The 19486-nt window shown below is 41.6% G+C and overlaps 1 protein-coding gene across 3 annotated transcripts in view; it reads right to left on the reverse strand.

Annotated features, from left to right (window-relative positions):
- Positions 1-1022: 1022 nt before the first annotated feature.
- Positions 1023-19486, reverse strand: part of CDAN1 (codanin 1) — a 28405-nt gene continuing 9941 nt past the window's right edge. Inside the window, exons 11-29 of one of the 3 annotated variants that reach the window (XM_082761000.1) lie at positions 18730-18938; positions 17869-17983; positions 16904-17047; positions 16080-16246; positions 15395-15476; positions 14637-14726; positions 13679-13733; positions 12665-12798; positions 11960-12063; positions 10946-11095; positions 10426-10489; positions 9851-9929; positions 8703-8860; positions 8460-8567; positions 8041-8104; positions 6698-6900; positions 5908-6015; positions 3203-5351; positions 1023-1121 (exon numbers count right to left, since the gene is read on the reverse strand). In XM_082761000.1, the coding sequence (XP_082617126.1) occupies positions 5226-5351; positions 5908-6015; positions 6698-6900; positions 8041-8104; positions 8460-8567; positions 8703-8860; positions 9851-9929; positions 10426-10489; positions 10946-11095; positions 11960-12063; positions 12665-12798; positions 13679-13733; positions 14637-14726; positions 15395-15476; positions 16080-16246; positions 16904-17047; positions 17869-17983; positions 18730-18938 (2160 nt within the window). In that variant the 3' untranslated portion in view covers positions 1023-1121; positions 3203-5225. Of the gene's footprint in view, positions 1122-3202; positions 5352-5907; positions 6016-6697; positions 6901-8040; positions 8105-8127; positions 8230-8459; positions 8568-8702; positions 8861-9850; positions 9930-10425; positions 10490-10945; positions 11096-11959; positions 12064-12664; positions 12799-13678; positions 13734-14636; positions 14727-15394; positions 15477-16079; positions 16247-16903; positions 17048-17868; positions 17984-18729; positions 18939-19486 lie in introns of those variants that run through there. The other 2 variants (XM_082761001.1, XM_082761002.1) reach the window with 2 other exon arrangements.

Below are 19486 nucleotides of genomic sequence, written 5' to 3' on the forward strand. Positions count from 1 at the left end.
ACAGATCATCAAGAGATGCAAGCATCCATAAGGGTAATGTAAAATACCAGCTCATAAGACAGGCACAGTCAAACCTTACTTGAGGAGTCTCGTTGGTAACTTTGGACTATACAAAGGTACAGTTTGGAAAAAAAGGATCATTTTAGCAAATGCTGCTTAGAAGAAATCCAGCAAGTTTTTAAATGGGGAACCTGTCTTTCTGGAGACAGATGTGGAAGAAATCCCTTTGGAGCAGTTAGGAAGGCGTGCTGCCTCTACCTACAGCAGAGAAAGAGAATTCTGTTTACAATATCCAGGACCTTACATACAGAAGTGTATTACTTTGTTTTAGTTTTTGAAGAGTTGTTATAAAGATCAACATTCTCTCTTCAAGGAAGTTTAAGCAGTGGTGAGAAAAAAGCAATGGAAACAATTAAACGCAGTAAAAACTGCAAACAGTACACACATGGCTTGAGAGCTTTTACAAGTTCTTAAGCAGAAGTGCAAGGCCACTTACTGATACTGAGATAAGTATCAAATGCGGAATTCCTCAAACAGTAATGATATAGTCCACTTGCCAGGCTAAATGATTTACTTCCCCTTGAAGGGAGGTCAAAATCAGCACGATATCCACTAGCCACCCTACACCCTGGCTAGATTTTTCTCATCTAGTTGGCTGACTACTTCCAGTAGGCAGCGTAAGGTGTTTCAGATTGCCACTACACTATGCAGCAATATTGCAAACCACCACACCTCAGGACCAGTTCTACTGCACTGCAGATTTAGGTGCTCTGAAGTAGAGAAACCAAACTGACAGTTGTGAACAATAAGACCTTGTCATTAATAGGGAATAGTACTGAGTAATCAGCTTGTTGCTAGAATTTCAATCCCGCAAATGAGAGTAGCTCCAGCACTTTTCCATAATGGCTTTTTCCACCTGCCTTTCTATACTTAAGCACACCCAGAAGCATTAAGAATTGAAAATCTAGCGCAGACCATGTTCTTACCATCACGCTTCTGTTCACAACATGAACAGCTGTCTTCACAGCAGCGAATAGAGTCTCCCCATTCAATTACCTCATTTCTGTTGAGCTTTGTCCAACAATCCTGTTGTTAGGCTTTACATGCTTGGTCACACATTCCTAAAATGAAACAAAACCACAATCAAATATCTAAATAACTTCATTTATTTCTTCAGCACAACAGTAAAGAATCATTTAGATATCTAAGCAATAAAAGCTGCTATAATATTCTTTCTTTAGCTCAAGAAAAGCCCACATAGTTCAAGAAGCTGTTGCACTTGAGATTTGTCAAGTGAGAAATGTGTATTCAAGCATCCACCTTACCATTCGGCCTCTGCTACTTTAACACACTTGCAGTAAGAGACATATTTCCCCAGCACACAATGAAGCTAGTTGCACTTCTCACCTTTGTGTCACAAGCCAAGATCTACTTTTAACTATAACTTTGCACAGGCGTAATTTTGGCTCTCAGCTTCTATGTTACTTCCTGTCATGAATAGATTAAGTTTTAAAACAGAAGACGGTAGCTGTTTTAAATTGATATTTAAGAAAATAGCAGTTTTGAGGCATACCAGCAAGGCTCTTTCCCCCACCCTTCCCCAGACTATACCAGGTAGGAAAATAGGTTTCACTTTATAAATTTGCTTTGCTTTCATCTTTAGGTGGTCCTGGTTAAAAGTTACCACCACTGTATTACCATGCCCTTTTGAAGAGGCTCAGCCTTTTCTTAAAAGCCTGCCAAATTGAGTCATGGCATGGTTTGCTTCCAGCGTTACGCATCTTCCATGGCCCCAGCAGCTGCACAAAAAGACAGCTTTCCACATTTGCAACCTGTCATACCTTTTTGTGGGAAGCAAAAAATAAAAAAAAAATAAAAAAATAAAAAAAGAAGGTTGTATAAGGCAATATATAAAAGCCCTAGAAAAAGTGAGTGGAAACTGCAGCACAGGGTATTGGCTCCGTCCCCTGTGCTGCTTCCAACAGATTTCAGGCAGAGGTGAGGGAGGTCCTCATACGCTCTACAGGAGATTTGCTCAGTGCTTCGCTTCTTTTCTTTTATTTTGGACATGGCACTAGTGTTAAAGCAGTTTTGTAGGAAAAACATCAAGGGGGACTCCTGTTGGTCAACGATACCAGTGCCTATGAAGGATAATGTCTTATTGTACAGTGCATCAGATGTTTATTTTTATATATACATAAGATTGTTTTTTCTATGTTTACAAATTAAGTTATTTATATATGCTTGTTTTGAAACGTTTTTATATGCTATCAAAGCTAATTTTTATTTTTATCGGTATTAATGTAACTTTTTTTTAATACAATCTTCACTTGATACTAAAAAGCCTATTTATATGAATGTTTTCATTTGCAAATATAACATTTTATGGTACCTGTTACATATGGCATTGGTTTGTTTGGAAGGAAGAAATAAAAACCTAGCAGATACCTAATCTGTTAATCTACAATGGGAAAAACCCAACTTCCTGTAAATTACTGCTGAGCAGTAGATGATCAGACCAAGTGTCTTGTACCACCTACTGTTGCATCTCTGCTCTTAATCAAGATTGCTATTTTCATATTCACAATAAATGGTATTTTCTACACAAGAAAGAACCTGTGCCGTGTGGTATTTTGCTCTAGTTCAGATACCTGCCTATGGAACTGTACTTACACAGGAAAAGGTGCTGTCCAAAGTGGACATTTGCACTGGATTAAGGAAAAAAATATAAAGGCTAGCTTGTGATATATGTAGTAGGGGTCCTACTGCTCCAAGTAGGAATTTGTGGCACATGAGCCAAGCAGCTAATCACTGCTTTAATTTGGTTTCTGTGACTTGGTGCCTAGTCCAAGCAAAGGGGTTTTTGTTTTGTTTTGAAACAAGGCACTGACTGAAGCATCTTACTGAGGCTGGTTACAAAGCTCCTGCGACCTGAACATCTATAAGGGAATTAATACAGTTCAATTTATCTCTCAAAAGATAATGAGGAATAGTCTGCAGTAGGAAAGACAGATTCAAGGAAGGCTGCATGCTCTTACCTAGCCTGCGATGAACTCTTGTTCCTACTGTCCCTCCAGTGCTATGCAATTGTTTCTAAGGCTGGCTATAAAGTCGTGTCTGCCTTTACATAGTAACCACAGAATGTCCAGGAACTGTATTAACTGCACAAAGATAAAAGGAAATAAAAAGAGGTATTTCTTACCTGCTGCTTCCCACTGAAGAACTGGATTCTGCCCAACAGGGCACAACTGTGCACTCTGGTAGTAGTACACTGGTCCTCAGGCCTGGCCCCCTTTCAAAGGAAAATTTCCAGGCACGTTGTGTTAGAGAAGGACAATTCAGGTATGTTGAGTTCATGAAACCAGTACTGGCTAGGGCATCCATGCAAACAGTTTATATATAATACCCAAATAAAGTCAGTTTCAGAGACGAGAGCACATTTTTATCATTATTGATTCAACCTTCTCCCTCCACCTCCCATCATGTAACAAAATATACTTCAGTATAAGCAAAGCAATAGCATGCAGGACAGAAGTTACCATATGTTCTCTGCACGAGGCTTCATGGCAACGTACCTTTCTGTACCTTACCCCAGTACAAAGAGGTTGTACATCACCAGGTTGGACACAAAACAGGACATTTAATCATGTTTATTATGACAAACAACAACTTCAAGTGAGGGCTGCAGCAAAATGTCACATAATAGCCTCAGGGAGCAGGTATGAAATGCTATGGTATATTTGCTACTTCCATTTGTATTACCATGTCGTTACCATACACACAGCATGCCCACTTTCAGGAAACCTCTGCTTCATTCATGTCATTAAAAAAAATCCCTAAAAAAGGCACAGCGATGGCACTTGCTGTAGCTTTCAATACAATGCTTAGTCACCGAATCAGTATTGTATCAGTACAGTTCAGACTGACCTTCCTCTGTGGTTTCTCTCTCCATGTCACACAGTTTAACAGAAGTAACCTAACTTAGTCCTGGTTGTCTTTTTCCTCAACTGACTCAGATGCTTTTTCCCATTTTATACACGAAAGAGGTAAGGTAGCAAGAGAAAGAGCACTGGGCTTCACTTAGTCCAAAACACAGTATTTCTTTCTGAAAAAAACAGCGTAACATCACACACCTAGACGTGCTAGAGGAAAAAGCATCCTGTTGCAGGAAAAAAATAAACTCCTTAAGAGATATCTACTGAGTAACTAATATTCTGCTAACCACCAGCAGTCCCTACCCCAAACTCCAGTTTAGAGATACTTGGAGGGTGCATGGAAGTCACACCCTTGGCGAAGATCTATCCACAAGGGCAGGAAGTGCCCTCTGGCCTCCACAGAAAGGATTCCTCTCAAACCAGCTCTCCAGAGGATGTCACACTGCTTTTTCACTACATTTTTTGTCTGGTCTTCCAGGCTGTAGTTTTCTTGCTGGAGCATTTCCTGTCTGATAAAACTCAAACTCAAGGCAAGGATTATAAACAACAGCGAATAGCAGCTACACGCCATTTATATTCACATACTTTAAAAAAGTCTTAAAAATACTGCCATCTGCCTTCAGTAAAAAATATAATCAGATATCTTCTCCCTTATTTCTATTAAAAACCCAGGGAATTACAAGTTCCATTTCCATCAAGAGATGGAAAAAAACTTAAGCATCTACATCCTTTAAGAATAATGTCATCAATGTTCTGGTGTATATATTTAATATGGTTTTACTTTTAAAATGAGACTTAAAAAAATTAAAATCAATCCTCTGAAATTGAGCTTACAGTGAAAAATAAATATAGGCTCATCTCCATGTCATATGTTTTTTTTTTTTTTTCCCTCCCCTGACCGTACAGTCTGTTAAAAGACAGAAAGAGAAGAGCCAGCCACCAGGCAAGCTCTGGTCACAGAGTAACTTCTCCACTTGAACTGAGCCCTGGGTTTGGCCACAGTACAAATACAAAAGTGTTGGTGAGTCTAAAAAATGGCTGCTCTGAGCCATGATCAAGGTGCTTAAGGGATTTCTGACTTGGCGATCCACTTGCTGATGCGAATCCTTCAGCATAGTCACCACTGCAAAGTGTCTGTGAGCAGAAAGACCGGTGCAGTTTTTGCACAGACCTCTCATACACAGTATTCTCCCAGCAAGGGCCTCACAATGCATTCAGAAACTCTAAAAATTCCATTTGCATCTTCGTTAGTACTCTTTTTTTTTTTAATCCTCAAAGAGTCCTTCTCCGCTAACTTTGTGCTGTCACGGTACCTAGCGATTGTCTTGTCAGTTCACGAGGGTTAGTCCTGGGCTCTTCTCTATGATGTTCTGAGGTAAATACTCGGGACAGCATTTCCAGTTCTTTTAGGAAATCCTGCAACAAACGGATACAAACCAGAGAACCTTTATTGGCAAGTGTCAAAGAGGCTTCTTATTTTTAGTTGAAAAGGTTACGAAGTTAAACATGTTGATGGTTGTCCAGAGCAAAATCTGACGCTACAACGATGACTGAAAGATGAACGCCTGTAGGCCAGCGAGTTCAGTTCTTCCCCCAGACCCTCACCCTTCTCAGAAAAAGACCACATCACACAAGTTGTTTTACAATTCTCTTGGAAGTGTTTCCACTGCACTGGACATACTGACATTCACACCAGGACAGATTTCAACCAAGGCAGCAGTACCAGTAACAAGGTTGTTGACAGGCAGCCCCTGTTGCTGCATTAAGCAGGATTATGGGATTAAGCAGGTTATGGGCCTCATCTACATGAAAGAGATTTACTGTTCTGTAGCTTTACTTTTTATTTCTTATTTTACTTATTTTGCATCCCCGCCCATGGCAGGGGGGTTGGATCTAGATGATCTTTGAGGTCCCTTACAACCCAGGCCATTCTATGATTTCACTTGGTATTCACACGCATCTAGTTACTTACTGAGGGCCAAGGGAGCTCTCCGAGGCTGCGCAAATAACTCTCTATTTCACTGGTTCTCATAAGATCATGTTCTACAAGACCATGAAGCATGAAAAGAAACAAGTCCCACTGCAGAAAAGAAAAAAATATCAACATCTCAAAAAGAAACGGATTTTGCATTTGCTTCCCTATCCCTACACAGTTCATGTCCTGACTTCCTGGATCAAGACACAGAGGAAAGGAGCGGGAGGAGAAAGCAGTGAGCGACATACGAAATGAGCAAACGGAATTACTCGAGTTCATACACTGTATTCCACCATAAAAATCTCAAAATTTCTAGTCCTCAGTTCCAAAACACACCAAGTATTTCATTCATGCGTGTTCAGGAACAGCTTGAAGAACTCTTATTTATGGGTTTAGCCTGCAACTAAATAGGGCAATTTTCAGCTTGGTAGTTGGGGATCTTCTAAGTAACACCCACGTGTGTGCAAAAACAAAAGCTGAAAATACAAAGGCAACCAACTACAAAATCGTGTGTTTGGTCCTATGATCTCCCAGGCCCCGCTGGCCATTTTGCCAGTTGTTCCTTAAGTAATCTGTGCCTCCCTAACAGCCCCAAGGCAAACACAGAACGCCGACAAGTGCGCATCCCTCTACCCACACTCAAACAATGCCACCCAGACAGCAGACCCAATGCTGCAGGCCTCACTCGCACAAGCCATCAGTTAACGTGGCAGGTGAGGGAACTCTTAACATGAATGTATGGGACTGGAGCAGGTAACTGGCAGCCCCTCAGCTGAACAAGCCTTACCTCCCGCTGCTTGACTTCCGAAAGATAACCGATGTTCTTCCTGCTGAACATCAGCTGCACGGGAACAGGCATCCCGAAGTCCTCCTTCCAGACAGAAAGCAGCAGTTTCAGAAGGCCGTATGTGGGATTGTTCTTTACTCGCAGCCTCTCAGAGCTCTTCTCTGGGGGCTTGATCCCAGCACTTAGAGGAACACGATCTGAAACTAAGAAAAGCAAGAAAGGTGAACTTCCATACTGCAAATTAGTCTTTTTACTTTTATCTGCCTGGTCCAATAGCACATTTTGTATAGCTCATAACTAAATCACTGAAGTAAAAACACTTGTTAAGTGTAAACCACTGAACTTAAGGGGACTACAGTTTAGCAACAGGCAAAAACATGAGTTCTAAAACTATAGTAGTATTATACAGGAATATATTTATACTGCTCTGAGATAAAGAATGCCACTTGGTTGGCATGCAGCCTGAAGTCCTAACAGAAGACTGAATAGAAATTGAAATAATGACTGACATTTAATAAAAGAAGACGTAGGTGTTACTCCAAAGAAAGAAGAGTAACACAGTAAAACACCATCTGAATCTACAAATAGATAAAACAGTTGTTCATAGCTTTGAGCTGCGTATCTTTATACAAGTGAAAGTGAAGTTGTACGGCGCTTAACTGCAGCTAAACACACAGAGAGGAAAGATACTAGGTCTTCCTTGGTACAATTTAACGAAAATGGGCAGATTTACACTGCTGTTCCCCATTTCACATATTTAGGCACGGACTGCAGCCTGAACCACATAAAATCTCCTTAAGAAACTTCTAAAAAAAAAAAAAAAATTGGAAGAGTGCTCATGGAGAAAGCATCTGCATGCAGAACACTAGCTCACGCTGAGAAAAGCTTTGTATTTAACACATTAGACCAAGAGAAGCAAAAATGAAAGCGCTCACAGAAGTCACAATACACAGAATACAAGTTACTCCCATTCTTTAAAAAGAGACCAAGAAACATAATTGCATAATTTATATTCAGGGGAAAAAGTCTGCTGCAACTTTTCAGAGGCAGCGATACAGAGAAACGTATGACATTTAAATGAAGGTATCAATAAAGGAAACTACAAAGACTACAAAAACTACAAGAACACCAAGTATGATAGACAGTTAGTAACTGTCACAGAATAAGAGTGACCATTCAAGTTTGATAGAAAAAAAAGCTTTGAAGAGGGAAAAATTAGACTTCAAGGCACAAAGAGAACTAAACATCCACAAGCTCTAAATAGTGAAATATCTGATCCCAAGGATTTAAGAGAACTTTCATACCCCTTTTTAGTCTTAAACAGCTTATCATGACTGACTCACCCAGCAAAGAAGCCAACTCAACTGTACACTTTGCCAGCTGCTGTTCTGATGTCGGACACATGAACTAGAAAACACAGAAAAGGTTTTATCTTTGTCCCATCCTGCAAACTGGACAAAACACGGCTTCACAAAGGATAAAAGAGTAGACAATTTACAGCAAGAAGCACAGAGGTGTAATCAGGAGAAAGTCTGAAAGACAAGAAGAGATCCTGCATGACAAAGGGCTCCACAAAGGCTAGATGCAAGTGCCAAGTGTATCTAGAGTGTAAAAAATGCAATGCAACTTGGTCACATTTGAGCTCAGAAAAAAAAAAAACATTCAACTGAACTCAACTGTGAGACAAAACAAACTACAGAGTTTACAAGTATGAAGATGGCTCGAAGCGGTCCAACTTTGTTGTTGCTTTTTTTACTTCTACCTTTCTGCACCGAAGCGTCTGACTCAGTCTTCCCAGAAGGGACTCCAGCCAGTCATGGTCAATCACTTCATCTTCATCCCGTGGGCCCACAGCAACGCAGAGCACATCCTTGATGAAAGAGACAACAGGGATTCACCTACCAAGTCTGCATTTCCATGAACAGATCTTTGGACCTATGACAGAGGTGAAAAATTAAAAGGGAGCTAGGGAAAGACAGCAAGCCAGGAAGTGAACATTATGTACCTTAATCTCGTTGATGATCTGGGAGGGAAATGGGGCACGGTGCTGACAGCCTGGTGGGCAGTCCCTTCTCAACTCCAGAGCTTCCTCGCTGGGCAAGGGAAGCCCTGGGACTTTCAGCATTCTGTTGAAGGTTGCCTTCACTTCTCTTTTTATTAGTGCTGCAAAGGGAAAAAGGGAACAAATCCTGTCTGCCTCAGTTCTTCTCTCCATGGAGGCAGACAACTGTTTTCAAATGCTACCCTTACTAGCCTCCTTTTCTGAGAGCCCCTGTGAATGAGGAAAGGCCGGTTCATGCTTTCAAACCCTCCTGACTCTGAGCTCCCATCACATTAACGGCCAGAGGCACAGGTGGGGAGCTACCACTACCAGGTACCAGTGGCAACCCATTTCATTTCCCATCAGAAATGTTTCAGTAGCTTTATTGATCAGAATAGCTGAACTAGGAAGCAACGCCAAAGCAGAACACTGAATCAGCATGACCATACCAGCTGAACCACTGTGCCCACAAAAGACACAGGTTTTGTACCAAAATAAATTTTCAGCAGCAGCCAAAACACTGAACTCCTGCTGCTGAAAATGGTGCTGGGTATTCCTTCCAAAATTCTTGGCATCACCTCCTGAAACAATGGGTTTTGAGAAGTTCTGAAGAGTTGCTAGAGCACTACTACAGACTAAAAGGAATAGAGTCACCTGCAGCCTGCTGAAAACATACCCAGTCAGAGAAGTGTTCACTTTGAAGAAGTCTTCAGAAGTTCTCTGTACACGGGGACCATAACATGGCCTGACAGAAGGTGACTGTATCCTATATTTGAAGTGCTATGACAACTTCAGATGGGATATTTTCAGAAGCTTTCCACAGCATTCATTCTCACCATCCTAAACATCTCCATAGCTAAAAATCACAAGGGCCAAGCTTGAAAAAACCCTGAAGAAGGTTCTTGGAGCTAGAAATCACTCTTCTTATTCCTAAACAAGAAGGGACAGAGCAACTGCACACTTCCCACTAAAAGAGAAGTGCCAGTCCTTTTCTCTTTTTTTCCCTCTTTACCCTTGAGTACTTCATAACACTAGAATAAACTTCTAGTCCTTTATCTCAGAAAGAGTACAATATACAGGTTAGAAGCCCAGTTCAAGGTAAGGAAACTCACCTGCAATGTTGGCAGAAAGCCAGCCACAGGCCTTCTCAGTAGCTAGTTCCACTGCAATGTCTTCCGCACTACTTAAAACCTTTGCAGGGAGGATAAGAAGTGATATACTTCCAGTCACAACACTAATAATCAGTGAGGAATCAGAAGTCCAGAGGGAAAGGGCTTAATATGGGCATGCAACATTTAATCAGAGCACCACCATCTCGGTGGGAGCCGCTACTCTAAGCAATAGGACAAACCCATTTTGACTTCCCAAACCCCATCAGCCCCATACAAATACCCTCAACTCTTTGTGAAGTTGATTCTAAACCAAACGCGTTATCCTTGCAAGATGAATGCAATTTACCTACCACTCTAGTCTCAAGAGTTAGCTACTGGTTAGAGCACCAATTTAACGAGAACATCCCAGACAGCCTGGCAGAGGCGATTCTCTTTAGCTGTCAGCCTCTACATCAGGGCATCTACAGATTCCATTGTCCTAAGCTATTCAGTGATAAGTGAAGCGGCAACAGAAAAGCAGTAACAATCCAGATGCAAAGTCAAGGTCTTTAGCAAGTTTTAGTGAAAATACATACTGCTGCAGATGTTTCTTCTGGCAACAACACCCTTACCGCCTCAGGACCTTTTTTTTTGCAAAATCTGCAAGAAAAGAGAGAATACGTGCCTCAGTATTAGTTAAAGTTCTTGGACAACAGTCAGAAGCTCATTACTGTAGGAATTTTCACATGCTCTCTTACAGTCAAAACTAGTTGGAAGACTGCAGTGAAGTATGTCAAACCAAAAGAACCAGATAAGGAAAAATCAGTTACAAGCCCCCAGGCTGAAACGTTCTGTTTCCAAAGAAGGGAAATACAATAACTGCAGTTGATGCCCGTTTGGAGTTGGATGCAGAGGGACACAGAGCACCTTTATTCCTTCCTACAAATACGGCATTAACTGGCTGGAGGCACAGCAGACAGTCACCCTAAGAAGAGCAGAGGTCAGGGTTTATAATTACCAGAACCTGAGCAAGACAGGCCAAGCCGAATGAGGCTTATAGATTCCACAATAAGAAGAGAAGGGAAGGCACAAGTTTAAATAACTTTTCCTCCTTACTCTCTGCCTTTGATGAGTGCCTGGGCCCCTTCCTCATACAGATGAGCGCACACCTCTTCAAGCAGCTTGTCATGATTAGCATCCTCCTCCTTCACTTTATCCTGCAACATGACTTCAGCCCTTTGAACCAACTCTGCTACCAGTGTTGCCCTGTAAAAATAAAGATTAAAAAAAAAAAAAAAAAATCAGACACACTGAAATCGATACAAGAAAAAATGCACACTAACTGAAAGCAGCTGTTTGCCCTGTTTCAGGAGGCTGTCTGTCACTCTCAGAGAGAGATGCAAGTAAACCTCTGCTAGAAAATCCTTGCTCTTTTCAACATGAAAAAAAAAAAAAAAAAAGCAGAGATCCCAGAACAGTACTAAGACTCAAGAGTCAAAAGCTTTTAAATATTAATAGAAACATATAGTTACAGGTAACTTTTGTGGCACCAGTACTTTTACACTCAGTGGTTAGTGGTCAGAAATACAAAGCTGTCAACAGCAGCCCACTGCAACCAGTGTTCTTCACAGGCTGATACTATTTAATGTCTTTGACAAGTTGGACATGGGACAGAGCCAATCTGCAGCAAGTTAATGAATGGCATGCTGGAGGCCAGGGCTGCCTTTCTGAAGGACCCTCAGAAGCTGAAGAAATGGGCTGACAACGGTGGTGACTGTACACCTGTAATGGGCATACAGGCTGGGGTCTATTGGCCATGGAGCAGCTCTGCAAAAAAGGATCTGGGTTCCATGCAAACAGGCTGAACAAGTCAGCAGAGTCCGAAGAAGGGCAGCATCGCGCTGGTCTGACATTACCAACAGTGCAGCCTGCAGGTGAAGGGAAGTTACTGCTCCCCTCACCACTGTGAAGCTGCACCAGATATCACTAAGCTGGGTGATGGAACTCACAGCGTACAAGGAGAGACAGGGGCAGACAGTTTCATTTAGCCTATTTAGCCTGGAGAAGAGAAGATGAAGTGAGAACAGAGGGATATGTTCTTCAGTCACAGAACAGATAGCCAGTGCTTACTTGATGTGCTTAACACAGTTGGATCCCACCCTCTCTGCCACAAATTCAACTGTTCTCCGCAGGGAGGGAGGCTGGTTGTGGAAGAAGGCCTGCTCCAACTCCACCTGGTCAAGAGAAAAGTGCCACAACTGATTAGAACGCTCCACTCAGATCCTCCTCCTCTCAAGAGTGGACAGAACTACTGTATGAGCTAAAAGGTGGACAATTTGTCTATACTAGAATATTCTGCTACAGTAACACTCAGCACCTTTATAGAATACATTTTCCCTATTTTTTTTTCTAACCTGAAGCTCATTGCCAGTATTTATGAAACTACAAAAACAAATGACTAGTAAAGAGAAGAATGGGAGAGTTCTGGCAGCTCCTATGCAGTTCTTATCTTCTGTGGAATGCATGGCTAAAATCTAACTAAAAGCAGCCTACAAGAAATGTACTAACATTTTCTGTAAAAAAGAGAGGGAGAGGGTAGTTGTTCTGATCACAAGAATGCTTACTGAATTTCTCTGGATTTCAACGCTCACGTGGTAATACAGCCACACAATTTAGCCAGAACAATGATAAGTAAGAATATTTAACTGTCAAACACAACTTTCCCTGCTGTCCAGGCCCATACTTTTCTTTCCCAAACATAAGGATATCACTGTGTATCCCATGGAGGCAATTCCTCCTGCCCTGGTTCCACTTGTGACTCCCCAATTTCATTACCTGCAGTTTCCGTTGTGTGACAGAAGCCTTGGGTGCCAAAGACTCTGCAGCTGTTGGCGTGATTTTCCTTATAAAGCCACCATTTTTTGCTCCACTACCAGCCACAAAAGAGGCAAGTAGCTTCCGCAGCTCACCTGCATGGATAAACATGCACCATCCCCATAAACAACAGGACAAATCAAAAACTCAGGAAATTCCACAGCTGAAACTTCAGAAGAACAGAGGCATCCCACCCATCTAACTAGCAGGGCAAGGCACCAAAGATAAAACAGGCTTCCAAAAAGCTCCCTGGCATGTTGGGGCTTGTTCAAAAGGATCACGGAGCAGCCATTGCTATGGATCCCTTTTTAACACAGCAAGCAGGAACCATAAAAAAATATACAGGGACAGTAAGACAAGCAGAATCACACAAAATTCTAACAGGATCAGAAGAAAACAACAGGGGAAAAGCCTGAGGATCAGTTCAACCCTTAGAAGCTTTGATACTGGAAGAACAGCTGGGTTAACATACGGTTTTCCTAGCAGTTAAGTCCCAAGAAGCAGAACAGCACCCCACCGTCTGGCACTGTTCTCTACATATAAAGATTTCACGAAAAACAATCAGATCTCATGAAGAAGATTCCTCAGACAACAACCTGACAAAGCATCAGACACAAAAGGATTCTTCCCCTCTGCCTCAGCAGCAGAAATACACTCAAGGATCAAGACATTCCTCACAACTCAGACTACACTATACCTAGGATGAAAAATTTGTACACTTACCCCTTATTGTGTTTCCTTCCAGTTTGTGAAGAATGAGCTCCCCTTTTCCTCTGTATTCAATGTCTGCAGGTGAACTATCCTGTCTGTACAGCCTCCCTCCCCCAACTTTACCAGATAACTATTCTCAGCTGCAGGCTCTTTAATCAAGGCTCGCTTACACACAGCTGAGACCTGAAGCTGTGAGGAGGGCTAAGAAAGACAATCCAAGAAAGTTCTAGAGAATGCTAGGACAAATATAAATAAAATACTCACCAAGGTAGGGACAGCAGGTATAAAGTAACTGCTGATCCACCAAGGGCACAGAGTCCTGGTGAGAAAATGAAGGAAAATCTGAAGCAACGCAGCAGGAAGGAAATCCTATACACATGGTCACGTGCAGGTTTCAGAACAGCCTTTCCATGAAAAGGACAGAAATAACTGGATTCCAAATTCACAGTAAAATTCTACACTTGGCAGCTCAAGTGTTCAGACCAGCCCAGTAATGCACAATCAACTGCTCTACATTCACTTAGTGTAGCTCAATCCTTGCTTCTGAACACTGTCAAAGCCCAGCTGAACCATGATGATTAGAGAATATAATCAGGACTGTTGACACTGCTGCTATTTGTAAAGGAGAAACCTACCCACGGAGAAGAATAAGTAAGGAACATCTGCTAAGCATTACAACTCCACAGGTGTCTTCTCTCAGACTTGCTAGAACACCACACTATGGAGTAGTGTTATCCCAGTATTGCACAGTGCAGCCAGAGCCATGGAAGGAGAAACAACTTTGGATCCCATCCATATGGGCAGTATATACTGTGCTCATTCACAAAATGATCAGCTCTGCATCTCATCTCTGCCACTGAAGAGACAATGCTAAACAGAATTTTCTAATGAGAACACTCACCTTGTACTGGCATAATCAATGAGCAGGAAAACAGCATCTGATCCTCCTGCAAAACTTGACAACTACTGTACAAGCTCTTGCTGCAGTTGGCCTTTGCCTGACAAAAGCTACTGAGCTCTTAACACACGTAGTTTATAATCCAGGATGCAATGCAATCTAGCCACTTGGATAAGTTGGAGCATCACATCCATTGGCCTACATATTCGCTGCTCAATGCTGTTGCACTGAAGCTGAGTTCTTGATAGTGTCTTAAACTCCTGAGGCCATCGTAAGCCTGCTCTCATCCACAGATTCAGAGGGCCTGCTGCTGCACTAACTCACCAAAGCCTGAGCAGACGTCACAGTATCCACCATCACTCCCTCCTGCCTGACATCAGTGGCAAAAAACAACTCTTCAGGGACTGATGGAACCTGAAACAGAAACGCCAGTAGGTACAACCCAAACAGCAGTCAATAAGTTGAACAATTTCTGATACAGTAAAACCTTCCACCCACACCCACAAAAAAAAAAAAAAACAAAAAAAAAAACCACTAAAGATCATAAAGAGATACATAAACAGATTTCTTCCCCATAAAATTAAAGATTTTGTTTCATCAGCGTTTCATCACCTTCCTTACCCTCCCCATATGGTATCTTTCACCGTTCCAGCAAGTTCCTGCTAACAAATTACCTTACTTCCAATGGACAGAACAAAAGGATTTTAAAAGTTCATTGCACACCATCTCTTTCACAGACAAAATTTCCCCTTTTATTGAAGGATGCCAGCTAACACTCCATCTCTGTGACAAGAGCTTCCAAGTTCTAACAGGAATTTGCTGTCAATTTGCTTACAAGGATGCAGATTTAAGGACAAAATGTGTTTAAGCAGCAATTAGAATTCCTACTGGAAAAAAATGATACTTCACACAATTCGACTACAGGAAAGTAATTCTCCATTAGAACACAGAGGATGGTTTGAACCCCAAACTAGTGTTAAAAAAAAAAAAAAAAAAAAAAAAAACCACAAAGTAGTAATTTCAAGTGTGTTAACTCATTTCAATACTATCTTCTATTGAGTGTTGTACTCTAATTTTTCTACCTGAAAAAGCCATCCCAGAACTGCAAGGATCAGCAGCTTGTTCAGGAAACTCATCTCCTTATCTTCAGAAAGGACCATTAACCTGCCATGCAGAAAACACAAATAGAGACAGTGTTAGATTTCATTAGCACAAATTTAATTAACAAAAAAAATCCCAAACCACTTAGTATAATACTATTTGTAACCATGTACACATTCCCTACTTGTCTACCAACAGAGTGGAGAGCAAGTTCTACCCTTTTGCATGTACCCATCTGAATAACATGCTGCTTTAATGCTAGAAAAGCCATTGCTAAATAACTCTCTAAAATGTGCTTCAAATTTTCTTCATGTACGTAAGCAAAAATAGTAGATCATTATTTAAGCATGGGACCCCATGGGTCTAAGGTTTAAATTCAATTTTTAAAATTTGCAACTGCAGATGTAGAGTGGGTGAATGGGGATTTGAAGAATATTTACTTGATGAAAAAACACATATTTAAATCAAACATTATTCTTGAAGTTTAGAATGTGCTCCTTTTGCAGCTTCATGTGAGATAAGAAATGCTCATGATTTGCACCAAGAATTTCTTAAGAATCTCAATCTAGGGCCAGCATGCACTCTCAAACACTAGGTACTTCCGAACTAAGCAAGAAAACATTTACACAAGAGGTTTGGAACTGATACACTTTCCCAGGCTCTTACCTGTATACCTGCAGCAAGAGACAAAATACCTTCCTATAGTAATCAAGGAAAGGAGCAATATGATCTGCAAGGGAAAGAAACTCCACAATCCAAGGAACAGTGAGGATAGAACGGTGATCTCGAATAGATCGTCTCAGAAGCTTCAGCACATCCAGTACGGGCAGGGTCTTAATGAACAAGACAAGTTAAAACAGAAGGTTGAAGTTACCTTTTGGTAATTAAAGAAAAATCTTTCTCTATATCATGACTTTTCCTTCTAGGATTTCATCTTCTGTACAAACATGAGCTGACTTTCTGGCTAATGAAAACATTCCTCTACACACCAGCAGAGGTAGAAAATGCACTATGACAGCAACCAGAATCCCTACTAGGGACTTCCAAAGAGAAGGCTGTAAGGCTGTAAGCATGACTATGTGCAAGCGGAGTCAAGGTTTAACCCCTGCCTCCTTGCATTCAGTACATCACACTGGCAGGAAGAGGGCATGAAACTAACAAAAACATTCCTGGTAGCTGGATTTTACACTACAAAGACAAGTCTTAGCTAGGTCAGAGTTTTGCTATAATAGACTAGCAGGAATAACAGAAGACTGAGTACCTCACTATAGGGCATTGCTCCCTCTTTTCTACATCATACATACTCCTCTGTCCTCTGTTCCCAACATCAGAATATCTGATAGGGGCACAGAACAGTGTAACATCTTCCTAGGAATCACTGGCTTGCTCTGAACAGGCATGGCTATTCACAATACACTCCTTGGATGAGGAAACCTGACTGTCAAGCAATAGTCCACATTAGACTTTTTTTTAAATGTTCAGTTTCTTACTTGGTTTCTTAATGCTACTGCAGAGTCTTGCAGGTCTCTAGTTGGCTGTTCCACAGTGCGATATGGCAAGAAAACAAGAAACCCCAGGAACTTGGCGAGGAGTCTCAGGCTTAGTAAGACCACAGTAAAACGCTTCTTTTCATCCTGAAATTAAAAAAGTAAGCTGTGGCAATGTCATCCTGAACTGGCAAAGCCATTACCTACACTAAACTTCCAATCCCTTCATGGAAAAAAGGCAGCCACATAGCTTCATCAGTGCTTTTAATCTAGGTTTCAAAATGCACATTTGTCAGGCATATTTTCAATTGGTTCTGCCTCCACTGCTTCACTTACTGTAAGGAATTAATGCAAGAGCTTTCTAGAACAAGAAGCTGCTCAGTCACATCATCATACTGACAACTTTGGGGACAATGAGAACTGACCTCAGGATGCCTCTTTTATACTATTACTGCTCTGCGAGTTTTCGTGAAGCTTGTGCTACTACTTTGCTAACAGTCTACAAACTATGACACCTGTGATAGGTACAGGTGAGTAAAGGAATATCTGAACAGACATGACTACAAATTACTTCTAACTAAAGTCTTTCTATGTGGAATAGTAGCAAGGATCTATTGCAATTGAATGCAACAATTAAACTCAGTTACTTCACTGGTGAAACAGATCTAGCACGCATACTAACAACCTAAAATGAGGCTCCCTCACAGGAGATTGCTTTTCAAACTAGGGTGCATTATCTCTTCAGACACAGTTCTGTGAGGCATCCTGAAGCACACAAGTAAACGCAAAGGGGCTCAGACATCCATACTTGTTGCAGAGCCATGATAAAATCAAATGAAGAAGCTCTTGTCCCATAAATACAGTGGGAGAAGCTCCAAACTACTCACAACCAAAACAATTGTTTGGGTACAGTATCAGTTCAGGGAAACTGCCAGACATGTTTGTTAAAAAAAAAAAAAAAAGCTTACCTGTTCATCCATATCTGCTTCCCCATCACTGTGCTCATGTTCTACCAGAGTAAGGCCATCTAGTTCAAGTATCTTCAGGCACAGGCTATCCACCAGGTGCTGATTGAACTGATAACTTCAGCAAAAGATGATGAGTCAGATTGGGCTGAAAACAGCAGTAAAACCTCAACTAACACACCACAAAATTTCAAGCTGGTGTCTTGAGTTAATCAAGCATCAGATGACAACCAGAGTAAACCAGAGTAACTGACTGACAGGCAAGAAAACAATGACAAAACTAGCAGTGGCTGACCGCCTTTTCCACTCATGTTCCTTGGAACAGATGCTATTTATCAAGTCCCAGCAAAACATTAATAATATGAATCTGTCCAGGCAGGAAGCTGTAAAGTAAGTGAACTTAGATTCAAACCTCCCCTCTATCACAACGCATCCATGCTGTGGACTGTGGAAAAACTCATTCAAAAAAAAAAAAAAAAAAAAAGGCTTCATCCTCCAACTCCTTGGCTTCATGCACTACCACACAAGGAATGTTTGCACAGTCCAGTGCCCTTGCTATAAAGCACTGCCCTCCTTGGCACTAGAAAATGCTGGTGTCCTGTGACAAGATATTGTGCTTTACAGAAGGAAGTTTACCATCTAGCCTGATGTAGCACTCTATGCCCCAGACAGAACCTATTAACACGTTCACTGGCCAAGGACACTAAGTGTGGTATTACGCAGTTTTAAATCATTCCTGATATGCTCTGCCTGGGTAACTGCTATGTCCCAGGCTCTCAACCCCCCGCTACAAGAGCAACGTGCTGGTTTTGTCCCCCACACACCCACACTTTGTCAAGGAAATGGTATCCATGGGCAGCCAACCTTCCTGCGCTGAGGATGAAGTCCCTGAAGAACTGCTGGCACCCTGGGAATGAAGGGGGTGGGCAAGGTCCTCTGATGCTCTGGGGAACGACAAATCTTTCCTGCAACCTCTTCAGACGGCTCAGATTATCAGGACCCAGCATATTAAGGACATCCTGGTCCGGGGTGTCTCCCCAGCTTGCGCCACCACCAACAGGACCTTTACACATCTTCAGGAGACAGAAAGAACAGAAAGGTGAACAATTCGTAATAAAGCTTCATGTCATTTCATTACCCCACACATTCTCCCTTCCACATGAGACTTTGTTTTAGGAGGAATCCAAGCATGGCCTTTTCAGCCAGCCCACATAAAAAAAAGATCTCTTCTCCTCACAACAAAACATGCTACCCACCTTGGCCACAAACAGCCTAAAGATTCTGAGAGATGGATGATATGCAACTAACTCAGGCACATCTAGCAGCCAACATCTGCATGTGTGGAGAGAACACCTATCACTTGTATGGTCTTCATGAACTACAGACACAACACTGATGCAAATTCAGACTGGACACGAGAGGAATTTTCTATATTCCAACAGCTTGCATCTTCCAGAAATGCATGTGGGCTAACATTTAAGGGTATTTTTGGTGTCTATTTTGCTATCCAAAAGGAACCTACCAATATGCCAGCCACTTATAGAGAGAATACAGTGAAAATTTATACTTCAATCAGAAGCATCCTTTCTTTCTTCATTCCTTCAGCTACAGTGAAGTCAGA

The sequence above is a fragment of the Aythya marila genome (assembly GCF_965140915.1).
Source record: "Aythya marila genome assembly, chromosome: 5".
Taxonomy (NCBI): domain Eukaryota; kingdom Metazoa; phylum Chordata; class Aves; order Anseriformes; family Anatidae; genus Aythya; species Aythya marila.